Source organism: Balaenoptera borealis (assembly GCF_965194805.1).
Source record: "Balaenoptera borealis genome assembly, chromosome: 6".
Classification (NCBI taxonomy): domain Eukaryota; kingdom Metazoa; phylum Chordata; class Mammalia; order Artiodactyla; family Balaenopteridae; genus Balaenoptera; species Balaenoptera borealis.
In genome coordinates, this window is record NC_138863.1 from 11,682,722 (window position 1) to 11,696,155 (window position 13,434).

At 41.1% G+C, this 13,434-nt stretch overlaps 1 protein-coding gene across 1 annotated transcript in view; it reads left to right on the plus strand.

Moving 5' to 3' along the window:
- COL4A4 (collagen type IV alpha 4 chain) overlaps positions 1–13,434 on the plus strand; it is a 135,910-nt gene that overhangs the window by 95,181 nt on the left and 27,295 nt on the right. Inside the window, exons 30-37 of the mRNA XM_082396293.1 lie at positions 17–187; positions 1,310–1,453; positions 3,787–3,894; positions 4,824–5,005; positions 5,857–5,920; positions 8,567–8,641; positions 12,383–12,490; positions 13,063–13,161. Of these exons, the coding sequence (XP_082252419.1) occupies positions 17–187; positions 1,310–1,453; positions 3,787–3,894; positions 4,824–5,005; positions 5,857–5,920; positions 8,567–8,641; positions 12,383–12,490; positions 13,063–13,161 (951 nt within the window). The remainder of the gene's footprint in view (positions 1–16; positions 188–1,309; positions 1,454–3,786; positions 3,895–4,823; positions 5,006–5,856; positions 5,921–8,566; positions 8,642–12,382; positions 12,491–13,062; positions 13,162–13,434) is intronic.

The following is a 13,434-nucleotide window of genomic DNA, read 5'->3' on the forward strand; positions in this document are numbered from 1 at the left end:
CTGCGGTTTGTCACAGGTGCCCCAGGTTGGAAAGGACAACAAGGGGACATGGGGCCTCCTGGACCCGCTGGAATGAAGGGGCTCCCCGGATTCCCAGGATGGCCAGGGGCAGATGGACCCCCAGGGCCCCCGGGAGTCCCAGGCCCCGTTGGGGATGATGCGCTACCTGGTCTTCCAGGACCAAAGGGTGGGTATTGCTTTTCCATTATTCCCCCCCCAACCCACCATTTTATAAACTTGAAATCCACTGCCAAGTGAAGACAATTACATGTGACCATACTGTAGAGTTTACTGGTATATTAGCCTGACTTGGTCCTTTCCCGTGTGACCTCTCCCTTCTTCTTGTCTTCTGTATTGTAATTTCCAGGGGCAGAGTGTTTTGGTTTAGGTAAACGGGAGTGTTGGGGGGAGGGGTTAGGTCCACAGAACCCACACACACTTCTGCCCGAAGGACTGGGTGGTATTGATGGAGCGGGGGGGGGGGGGGGGGGGGTGGTGGTCAGGGCTGATGTGCTTCCACTTTGGATGGGCTCCCCCCTCCCCCCTCCCCCTCCCCCTCCCTCTTCCACTTTGGATGGGCCCCTCTCCCCCCTCCCTCTCCCCCTCCCTCCCCCTCCCCAACACCCAGTTCTCTTTTTTTTTTTTTTCAGGCACTACCTGTGTGCCAAGGCCCAGACCAACATCTTTGAACTTCTGCTTCTTTCTTTTTAAAATTTATTTATTTTATTTATTTATTTTTGGCTGCATTGGGTCCCCGTTGCTGCACGCGGGCCCTCCCTAGTCGCGGAGAGCAGGGGCTGCTCTTCATTGTGGTGCGCCGGCTTCTCATTGCAGTGGCTTCCCGCTGTGGAGCACGGGCTCCAGAGCACAGGCTCAGCAGCTGTGGCACATGGGCTCAGTAGTTGTGGTTCACGGGCTCCAGAGCGCAGGCTCAGTAGTTGTGGCACACGGACCTAGCCGCCCCGCAGCATGTGGGCTCCTCCCGGACCAGGGCTCGAACCCGTGTCCCCTGCATTGGCAGGCGGACTCTTAACCACTGCGTCACCAGGGAAGCCCAGTTCTCTTAAAGCTTTGTGGGATCCGGACTCAGAAGCATAAAGGCCTGCAGTTCAGATCTGTGGGGGGGAAAACTGAGGCTTGGATGGGACAGAATGTCTCTTACAGGCGAGAGGCTGGCGGTGGTTGTTCCCTTCAGCACAAGCTCAGAGTTAGGGGGAGTTCGCCTCTCCACGCGGACGGCAAGGAACGCAGATCTAGGAACCATACTAGCCTATAAAACTTTTCCCTAAAAATTCATATTACTCCTCAGGACCCCAGGGGCTGCCCGGCTTCCTGGGTTTTCCAGGAGAGAGAGGAAAACCTGGCCCAGACGGACACCCTGGCAGAAAGGGAGAACCCGGAGAAAAGGGTTGGCCCGGCTCCCAGGGAGACCAAGGAGCGAAAGGTGACAAAGGTAAACGCAGCGAATAGCACAGCGATGCAGCATAGATGGTTTTTAGTGTTTGACCAGAACCTGTAAGTATGATCCCTGAAAAAATAAAATGGAACTATCCTGCGGCTTGGATTTTGCTGCCTTTTGAATCTATGGTGTTTGTTTTAGGATTTTAAGCAAAATGTAGTTTCCTTTCCTCCCAATCTTATCCCATGTAACTATGGCAAATGAATCGCTATGTTAATAGAAAAAAATTAACAAGGGCTTTGATTTATAGCTTTTGGGTTTCAGAAAACCTTCTCACCTTTTGGGAAGGGGGTGCAGGCAGGACTCCCCAAACCCTCCTTCAATTTTTTTAAATGAAAAAAACAGTTTTTTTGTTAAGGCCATATGGTCTCTGTCGAAATTACACAACTCAGCATTTGTAGCGCAAAAACAGCCTGAGACCACACGTAAACAAACAAACATAGCTGTGATCTGGTAAAATTTTATTTATGGACACTGAAACTTGAACTTCACTTAATTTCACATGTCAGAAAGTATTATTCTTATTTTGAGTCCCCTCCCCCAATGATTTAAAAGTGTGAAAATCATTCACAGCTCATGGATTGCATAAAAACTGGCAGCAGGTGGGATTTGGCCCGTGGGCTGTAGGCTGCTGACCACTGAACTAGATGAGTCCGCTTTCATCTGGGCCATGAATTGCATCTCTCCCAAGCTTCATTTAAAGAAAAGTTTCCGTTACTATTTAAAAAAAAGTTTCAAGACCACTGGTGTCAATGTTCTGTGCCCATCCCTGTTAAATATTTACTTTGATCTCTTGGCCATGAGACTATGGTGAGTGAAGGTAAGATTTCATTTCCAGTGGTAAGAATGAATGCTTGACAATTTCTAGAAACAACGTTTTTGTCTTTAAAGCCCTTTGGGAAAATAACCTCGTATTTAATTCAAATTACTTTTAGTTGATTGATTCTACTATTATTTTTTGTTTTACTAGCCTGTAAATTATTTATGTAGAATCAAGGAATCAGAGTCATTCTCTGTTAGCTTAGATAAGTGATGTTTGCTGTGCTATTGTGCTTCTATATAATTATCCCACTAAAAATATTTAAAATTGGGTTAATGCCAGTGATGTTCTGGTAAGCTGGCTCTCTAAAATAAAGTTCTTAAAAAATGCCCTGATTACTACACTACAGTTTGCTGATTGCCAGGGTGTAAATACTCCCACCATAAATACGCTCAACATGACTGATTTAAAACTACTGATGGTTTAACAACTAGTTTACAAAATTCTTGACTTGTTAGTAAGTGGCTCTCATCAAGCTGGGATGAGCCCACTCCAGCCCACATCTACAACTGGATAGTGTTTGCAAAAATCAGGAGAACTACTGTGTACCCTTCCTACCTCTTAGAATTCTCTGTGTGGAGAACACATAGAGACACAAGTTAAGTGTCTGTTCTTTTAATGTAAGGAAAATATTGGAGGCTGGTTAGGAAGGGGAAGATAAGGAACTGGAAAATATGAGATGGACAATTCAAAATTTACAGGATAAAGAGATGTATTTTTTAAAAATTTTATTGAAGTATAGTTGCTTTATAATGTGTTCATTTCTGCTGTACAGCAAAGTGACTCAGTTATACATATATATATATTCTTTTTCATATTCTTTTCCATTATGCTTTATCACAGGATATTGAATATAGTTCCCTGTGCTATATGGTAGGACCTCGCTGTTTATCCATTCTATATATATCAGTTTGCATCTGCTAATCCCAAACTCCCAGTCCTTCCCTCCCCCACTCCTCCTTCCCCTTGGCAACTGCAAGTCTGTTCCCTATGTTTGTGAGTCTGTTTCTATTTCATAGATACGTTCATTTGTGTTGTATTTTAGCTTCCACATATAAGTGATTATCATATGGTATTTTTCTTTCTCTTTCTGACTTACCTTGCTTCATATGATCTCTAGGTCCATCCATATTGCTGCAAAATGGCTTTATTTCATTCTTTTTAATGGCTGAGTAATATTCCATTTTATATATGTACCTGGAACTTTTCAAGCCTGTCTCTTTTTACTGAAGACTCTGAGACGAGTTTGGTTGAATTTAGCAAACATTCACTGAGCCCTCAGTGTACACCAGTCCCCTTTGCTGGACAAGTTGGGAAAGGAATGTAAAAGGCATGGCCCTTCCTTTAGGAAGTCAATCAACAATGCTGATACTGTGCAATCTATGAACATAAATACACTTTAGTAGGTTAAGTGGGGATTTGCAAACTGGACGTGAGGAGCTGTAACAGAATAATCACGTGTGTGGTGCTCCCTTTTGTTTTGCTCTTATATGATTAATATCTAAAGGAGCAAGAGGACCCCCAGGATATGAAGGAGAAATGGATATTATTTCTAAAAAGGGGGAAACCGGGGAACCTGGACCTCCTGGAGATGGTGGATTCCCAGGAGAAGAAGGTAAATGCTTATGTTTTTTTAACCATATCAAATAAGTCGACTTCTTTACAGGTCATTCAAACAAGCATGCATATTAGACAACTTTCCCAAGAAAACTGTAATTCGGAGATTAGGAAAGGTCATCCTTTAGATAAAAATAAAAATATACACTAAAGAACCTCATGGTACTCTTCTTTCCATGCTAGAACTTAGCTGTAGTTCATATGTGTTTATAGATTTGGATATTCCAAACTAGGATCAGTCCAGACAGATACATGAAATACTGGTACCAGGTTGAAAGTATTCCTGGGTTTGCTGGCTGATCTGAAAATGAGTAGCACAATGACTTTCCAGATCATTTCAGTGGGTGCTACTCAGCCTTCAGTGTGCATCCCTCGGGGCCCTTGTTAAAATGCAGACACTAAATCAGCAGGTCTGGGGCCGGTCTGCCTCTGACTTTCTGACAAGCTCCTCGATGCCTGTGCTGCTGGGCCTCAGAAACACCCCAGAGCAAGGATTTTGACAACCACGTTTGTGTTCTCTTTTCCCAGTTTAGACTTAATTTGCATGGGACCTGGCTTCTTTTGTTGGCCCTCTCCTTAACTAGTTGTTAGGGAACACATGTTTTAAGTTCTCTGGGTAAGTCCTTCCTCATTTGTAAAATGAGCATGTTAAAATAAAGCAAGTGACGCTGCTCATTCCCCCACCCCGGGATAGCCTTGAGTCTCTTCATGGGCAGCTCCTTTTACAGTGAGGTCACGGAAGCCAGAAACCGTTGTGATGCAGCTTAGGGCAGGAATTAGGACTCCCAGTTCCTGGGAGATGGCTTCATCTCCTGTAAGTAGGACCAAGACCCACAGCCTAACTATCGCCTGGCACGATAGTTTAACTACCCCTTAAAGTTCAAGCGATTTCCTCCAAGAGGTCTGTAACACTTCCAACCCCATCAGGTGATAAAGGCCATCCTGGGATACAAGGCAAGAAAGGAGAGCCGGGAAGCTGTGGACCACCTGGATTTCACAGAGGGGAGCCCGGGAGGAATGGGCAGCCAGGCCTTCCTGGACCCCCAGGCCCTCCAGGCTCACCTGGGCTGAGAGGGCTCATTGGCTTTCCGGGATTTCCAGGTGACCAGGTAAGCAACTGCTGTTTTGGAAGGAAAGAAATAAAACCTTTCTGCTCTCGGGATGCCCGTAAGGCATCTTACTTTGCCAGTGTACATCACAGTCCTTTCACTGGCTTTTAGAATGTAAGGAGTTGGTCAAGGGAAGAATGGAAACTTCTAGAAGGCCATGATGTAACTGTAATTCTGGCCAGTGCTTATGCCTGGTTCCAGTGACATAAATGATCAAGTGACTTACTCCACATTCTACCCCCAGCCTTGTTTAAACAGCTCCATAGAGACTTGCCTGAGGACTGCTGGTTTACCAGAACAAAGAGTCATCTGAAAAATGGCCCAAATTCTGGTTACTAAGGCTTCCTATCCAATTGCAGATATCATACGTTTTGCTGTAAATATACTTTATCTTTACAATCATGAGCAAAATACCCCTTGAGAACCCAGGTAGTACAAATGTAGTAGCCTACATCATAACTTCTGGAAAATGTATAATATACTTTGCTACCCATCTTTTGGAATAAAATAGATTTTTAAAGTTTTGGGTATAAGTTATAACAGTTTATTTCGTATCAATTTGTTCATTCAAAACTTAAAGTTCAAGTGATGTGATGCAATTACTGTTTTGCAATCAGGTATTGAGATTTGGATGCCCCCTGCTGGTATCGCTAATTCTGGAAGAGTTTCGTCAACTTGTAAAACCTAGACGCGTGTAGTAGTATGCTTGCAATGCATCTCCGATTTTCTTTACCACTGCCAATTATAAAACCAAATTAGTTCTAGAAAATTATAACTGGATCATGTCAAGCATGTGTCATTTGTATTTGAAATTCAATTACAATCTTATTTCTGTTTCATTAAACTATCAGGGTGAGCCAGGTTCTCCAGGGCCCCCTGGACTTTCAGGACTTGACGGTACAAGAGGACCTAAAGGTATGGTTTGGAGATACAGCAGCCATCCATCAGGCTCGTAGTCCTGGGTATTTGTAGCATTGTGAGCAAGTACCTCTGGCATGAAAAGTAAAGTATATCAAACAAACTGCAACATTCAAAGAGTTCTTTTTAGACTCTACTAGATAGTCAAACAAGACCTAAATCATCTATATTTGTCATTCAGATCCAAGGGTACCATGTAGAAAACAGCATGCCTGCAGGCATAGCACAATTTCCTCCTTGGTGGGAGTACTCTCAGCTGTCCTTCTAGTGACTGCAGCTCTGTAAGTGACAGCTCAGGTGCCAGGAGACAGATCCGCATTGGTGGTCCATGTCCCCGTGCCCCGCAGGAGCCAGCATCTCTTCTAAGGACTCCATAGGTACAGCTTTTGGGGACCCAGTTACAAGAGTCACGGTACACAGAGAAGGCCAAAGCCATGACTTCCCACCAAGTGCTAAGAGTTCACTTAAGAATTCCTGGGCCACACATAATTTACAATTGAGTTATTTTTACCATAAGCCAAGGGTCAGCAAATGTGTTTTTCTCAAAGGGCCAGATCATAAATATTTCAGTTGTGTGGTCTCTGCTGTAACAGCCGTGCATGAAAGCACACACAGCATGAAAGCACACACAGCATGAAAGCAGCCATAGACAATATGCAAACAAAGGGGTGTAGCTGTGTTCCAATAAAACTTTCTTTGCAACAGGCTGCAGGCTGGATTTGGCCTCACAGACCTTAATTTGTGCCAAAGACAGTATTGCCTTGTAACACAACTTGCATTCTACCTTTATCAGGTTTCCAGAGAAATAGGAACAGGGAAGTTAACCCAAGGTAAAAAATGTCCTCAGAGAAAGAGAGGTTTCGTTAACCCTTTATCCAGACAAACGAAACAAACAAATTCAGGGTATCTTAAATTGCAGCGTTTACACAAAAGCTTTAATATTTTTACTATTTTTGTGTACCATTGGGTTAATATTTTTCTTTAAATCTACTTTAAAATGATTCACCTTTTTAACCTTAGCCTTAACCTCACTATCTGTGAATTCACAGGCTTGTGGTACAGTTATATTTTATTTTAAAACAGATTAAAATAAATAACTTTAAAATAAGAAACAGTAATTAGTGAACCACCTAAAAATGTCCCTTTACTACCAATGAAACATGCTTTACACTTTGAGAGACACTCCATAAATAACATGATAACTGCTGTAAGAAAAAAATGAACTGTGAACATGTATTTATTCAGAAAGAATAACTTAGATCTTCTCTTCAGAAATAGTTACAAATAGGGAAGTTTTCATATTTTATTTTGACATTTTATAGCTTCAGTGTTCAGAACTCAGTCCTCTTCTACTCATCTATCCATTTATTATAGACCCTTTGCCTCTCTCAAAGAACAAACCTATTTCTTCTTGTTTCCTTCCTACTTGTATTTGGCCGTGTTTGCAAGGAAACGAAATGCAATGAAGGTACTTGGAGTAAAAGCTGTCTCGTGGAGCCCGCAGATAAGATAGTTCTGCAGGACCATAGTCTGAAGTAACCTAGCCCTTGCGCAATCCATGGTTTTTTCTCTTGAGACTTTTCTCCATGGTCTGTTTTTTACTTACCTGCCTACCAATTGGGTTTATCACTCTCTATTCAGTATCCTTTCTGGATATGTTTGGATTGCACTTGATCATGCTGTATATTAGGACATCGTGAAAATGCTTTTGATTTCTGCCTCAATAGGCAAGGGCCTCAAATTCTTACTTTTTATTACAATTCCTAAAGGAAAGACTGGCTGACCTGGGATAGACCAGATTCATACCCTTCAAACAATTAACCACAATTATGAGTAGGGTCAGGTGGAAGAGAACCTACCATAGGTGTGGGTGGGACCCCTTAAAAAGGGTGTTCGTGTGTAGGTGCTTTAAAACATGCCTAATTAGCTCTCTTCTTCTCTTGTAATCCCATCAATTTCTTGCCCTTCCCTACCATACCATTTTGAGTCCTCCATTTGTAATTGGCTCCCAGCTATAATGTAAGTCCTTGTGTCTGGAAGGATGCAGCAGCAGTGTGGAACAGCTCTGTGGGACAGTAGGTGTCACTGCCTACCATGGCCTACAACTGCCTACAATGACCTACAAAGTGCCATCTCTTGTGAAGTCATCAATAAGATGACTTTTGTGATTTCGTTTTTTTACAAGGACGCTGAGTTGAGCTTCCTTGAAGAGAGCTTGAAATGTGATTGCAGCAGCTGAAGCAGTGACAGTTTCTGCTTTCTGTTTCTAAAAAAACAATATAAGGATACTCAATGCCAAGTAATTTCTTAAATAGGTACCTAAATTTGAAATTATTTTAGAAAATTAAAAAATTTAAACTTATTAAGATCTATAGTTTCTTAATACTGTTATGAACTATAAAATAGTGTGTGTGTGTGTGTGTGTGTGTGTGTGTGTGTGTGTGTGTGTGTTTAAATCACAGCTTGCATCTATGTTTCTATTTGTTCTTATGTAAGAAAAAAAAAAAAGCATTGTTTCAAAAATCCTCTCCTGGAACATTGAGGATAGACTATAAAGGGAAGTATCATGAAAGTTATTAAGTCACTTGTATGAACAAAATTAAACTCTCTTAAATAATGTTATGTGCATTTTATCACTTACAGGGTACAAAGGGGAACCTGCAAGTCAGTTTGGCCTACCTGGTCCAAAGGGTGAGCCAGGGAGCCCTGGATATCCAGGTATAGCTATGTACTTTTCTTGTTAAAACAAAAAAGAGTAAGTTTGGTTTGAAAAATAGTACAATTACTTTATCTTCCTAGCTGGCAATGGTTGTATCAGTATTTATTATATTCTCCCTTCACTCATTAAGATACCTGTCAGAAGGATTATGTATAAGCACTGGCCAAGGTGGACACCAGGATTGTACACCAGCAACTCACCATCTTTTCTCCACCATGGCTCCCATGACCTAGGATGTGAACAACACACTTCCCTAGGCATGTCCAGATTTTGGCAGGGTCAAAAATGATTATTGCAAGGAATTAAAATTTGGACTGTTTTGCAAATCTATAACTAAAAATGATACATTAACAATAACCACTCAGCTGACTACAGCTGCAGGTTGTCATTCCAGCCCTTTCTTTCCTACTCAGAAAAGCATAGGCGAGGGACTTCCCTTGGGGTCCAGTGGTTAGGACTCTGCACTTCCACTGCAGGGTGCACGGGTTCGATCCCTGGTCAAGGAACTAAGATCCCACAAGCCTCACGGTGTGGCCAAAACAAAAAAGAAAAGCATAGGTGAATGCCCTGAGGAGTGCAGTTGCTGAGATATGATTGAATACCTCATTTACTAAGTTCTAATTTACTAAAAACCAAACCAAAAAAACGTAAAGGCTCATCATCAACAACAAATCTCAGTCTTTCAAAACAGCACTTCATTTATCAGCAACAATAGATGTGTAATCCCTCAGAACAGATTGTGATGTTCCAGTGAGTTCTTGCTCTTCGGTAGAGGCTGTGGCTGGTTACAGTAGACGACCCACAGCTGACAAAACATACACGTGCTTTTACTTAGTAATTCCACATGTAGGAATATACCTTAAGTCAATAATCAGAGAAATGTACAAAGCTCTGTGCACAGGGATATCCACTGCCTGGAAAGAATTTGTTTCTCCACAGGTGACTGGTTCAATAAGTGATGCCCAGTGTCAATCAGCTGATAGTGGACAGGTTAGAAGCCAGGCTTGTATTTAGATGGGTCCACTGTAAATTAAAATATCTCATATTAATAGTTTTGTGTATTACCTTAAAATTCTCTTCGGCAATGGCCATGTTTCATTCCATACAACAGAAAGAGTATCTGAGCAGAACTATTATGGGAAATTTTATTTCTTTGTTTTTATTTAATTTGTTTATTTACTTTAAAGAATAAATCAAAATTTTTATTATTTTTAACTTCAGAAATTTTATAGAGTTTGAGTTGTCTTTACACTCTATAAATATCCACAATTCAGTAAATTATGGACACTGGGAAGGCACATTTAAAATAAGGAGAATGAATTAATCTTTGTTTTTATACCATAAGATTGCTAAAATGGAAGTCTAACAGAAAAACAAGCTATTGCACTGGCAAAAAATTCCTTTCCCACTCCCTTTCATACGGGTCTTTTACCTCTGGCATGGTCAAATAGATTTAGGTAATATAATATTTTAACTGAAATGTACAGCTTACGTGTACATTTGGAGGGGAAAATAGCTTTGAGGTTAGCATTGTGGAGGCTCATGAAAAGTACCAGAGGGAGGTCTCAGAAAGGAAAATCACTGGTTGAAATCAACCTCCTTTACCACTGAGCATATGGTCTTGGGCAAGTTGCTCATCATCTTTGAGCTATTTCCTCACCTGTAAACTGGCCCTATGCATATTACAGGTTGTTCTGAGGATCAAATGAGATTCCTTGAAAGCAATTTATAAACTAAAAATTGCTACACAAATGTAAAGTGTAATTCATCGTCATCATCAGTCAGCAAAACATGAAGAGATTTTTCCACACTTACTGGTATTTTTATGTGAACCTTTAAGATAGTAAGATTTTATAAGCTAAAAGGAGTCCAAAATGGAGACCTTTGATATTACCTAATATTGTAAGTTAAAAATCATAGAACTGAGTTATTTTATATGTAGGCTAACTTTTTCAAGAAAATTTGCCTTGGTGTAATTTCTCTGGTCTCCTGTGGTTGTCACCGTTTAAATGGTTCCCTTTTGCTTAAAATTTTAAAATTACATTATATGTTATTCACCAGCACAGAGTTTACCTAAACATGCAATTTCCATTGGCTTGAAAAAAGCTGCATTGAATTTGAACAAGCCTAACAAGAAGGCGTAGATCTGCAGCCTGTCTCAGGGGATTTTATATGATTGTATTGGGTTCAGTTCTACCTCCCTTTTCTCTATTTCAGAGAGAAAATACAGTACAGATTAACTCACAGGTTCTGTTCTTAATATAACTGTGATTGGAGAGGCAAGACTTTAATATTTCAGTTTTTTCATTTGGAGGTGGGAAAAGGCTGCCTTACCTTTACTGCAAGAATGTTTTCAGGATGAATAAAACAATACACAGTGACGCTCATAGATCTTAAATTTGATTGGGAACAAGTATAGACTAACATAGGCTTGTTTCTCTTGTGTGTTATAATAAATAGTGACTATGACCCCCATGGGTTTGTAAATATGGAACCATATATTTTATTTGCAGATTCAACTGGTCATTTTCAGCACAGACTATTGGTTTATCCTACAAATATAAATGGTATTGATATTGAAGTCATACATTATAAATAAACAAACACATGGGGAAGTCATCTTCTCTAGTAATCAAAGAAATGTAATTTAAAGTAAGGCTGAAATATCATTTCATCCTTACTAAATTAGCAAGAAAACAAATCAACAAATTAAAAAGTCCTCAATCAGCACGTGGAATTATGGTCTTGGGGCTGTGTGTGGGTGACACGTGGGGCTGTGAGCTGGTGGGGCATTTATCCAAACCATTTGGCAACCTCTGTCAAGAACCAAATGCTGAATGGTCTGTTCTAGAAGACTAAGAACAGTTGGGCCTTTCTCTTCAGCACGTCACTGTCCTGAGAAGGGGACTGTAGTAGATTTCTTTTAACCTAATAGATGTATCCACCAGATGTAATGTGTGGTTCTGGAATGGGACCTGGTGTGGACTAACCAGCTGTGAAGGGCATTAAGGGGACGATTGAGAAAACTCAAATATGGAAGGAGGATTAGATGATATTAAGGCTCATTATTAATTTTCTTGGCTGTGATAATGTTACTTTGGCCACATAGAAAAATGTTCTTATTTTTCAGACTTACCTCCTGAAATATTTAGGGATGAAATTCCACGATGTCTGTGATTTACTTTAAAATCCTTGAGCAAATGCACTAAAAAGAACCAAAATATCAGACTGTGTTACCTAAAAATTCTACTCTTAGGAATTTTTCCTAAGGAAATAATTTAATAGGAGAAAAAAATTGATTAAAGATGTATAAAGATCATTATGCATAACAGCAAGAGTTAGAAATAACATGGATGGCCAACAGTAGAGAAAATTAGATTAATTAATTTAATTAGGGTTAACTCAATAAGCTATCAGCAGTTGTTTAAAAACAATAATTAGGAAAATGATATCAAACTTGGAAAATTACTTATGATACAATGCTAGCTAATTAAAAAATCAGAATATAAAATTGTAGGCCTTATTTGCACATTTGTTATACATATGAAACACTGTGTTAAATTGGTGGGATTATAGGTGTTTTGTTTTCCATTTTTCCTTAATGTTATCTTTTCAACAGAAAAATTGTACATGTAAAAAAGTAAGAATAGAAAAGAAAGAGCTGAAGTTGGAGGTTTTATAGATTCACCACCTTGAAGAGCAACTACAACTACTCAGATGTTTGGTCCTTCTTTCTTTAGGACATTTGGGAGCACCTGGAGAGCAGGGCTTGCCCGGTGTTCAAGGACCTGGAGGACCACCGGGAAGGCCAGGACCGCCTGGCTCCTCTGGACCAGCGGGGTGTCCAGGTACCTTGAAAGGAGCCTGGAGAGTTCCCGGGCACTCGTCTATCTCTCGGTGTATGGGAAGAAGCTGGCTCTGCCATTTCCCCGACCTGTGACTTTGGACAAGCCACTTAAATGTACTATTCCTCACCTGTAAATTGGAGATAGACCAATATCACTGAGTTGGTCTGGGAGTAAACGAAGACAGCACCTGTCACGCACCTAGGAAGATACCAGGCACAAAGTGATGGTCTGACAGAGGAAAGCTCCTTTCCAACCTTCCCTAATGCACCTACCATTCAGGAGGCTGGTTTCCTTTTCTCCTTTAGACTTAAGCCAAACAGCACACATTCAACACAACATTTTCACGGCTCCTCCTCTTGCCAATTCAGAATCAAGTGAGAAGTTCAAATCATAATTGGCAACTTTAATCACCCAGGTGTATTTTCTCCTCTTGAGATGCAGTTAGGGGGTCTAGAAAGAAAAAGTAATAAAACAGCATCCCAGTTACCCATAGATCAAGAATATAGATGACCTTCCCGTTTAACGAAACTCGTATCATGTGGGCGTCTGCAAAACCTCCCTGTCGTCCTCAGGTAATCCTGGGCTGCAGGGCCATCCAGGAGAAATGGGGGATCCTGGGCCAAGAGGCCTCGTGGGGGATCCAGGGGCACCAGGGCTTCCGGGAATAAAAGGTAAGTCAAAAGGAGGCCCAACCCATCAGAAAGCTCCAGTAATGCTCCCACAAGTTCACAGTGCCTTTCTAGCACCCCAGTGACGTGCTCTGGGGCCTGGCTCTTTCCAAGGATGCCCGTTGCCGCCTCCTGTTCTTTCGTACTCGTTTTTAACATCTTTACTGGAGTATAATTGCTTTACAATGTTGTGTTAGTTTCTGCTGTATAACAAAGTGAATCAGCTATACATATACATATGTTCCCATATCCCCTCCCTCTTGCATCTCCCTCCCT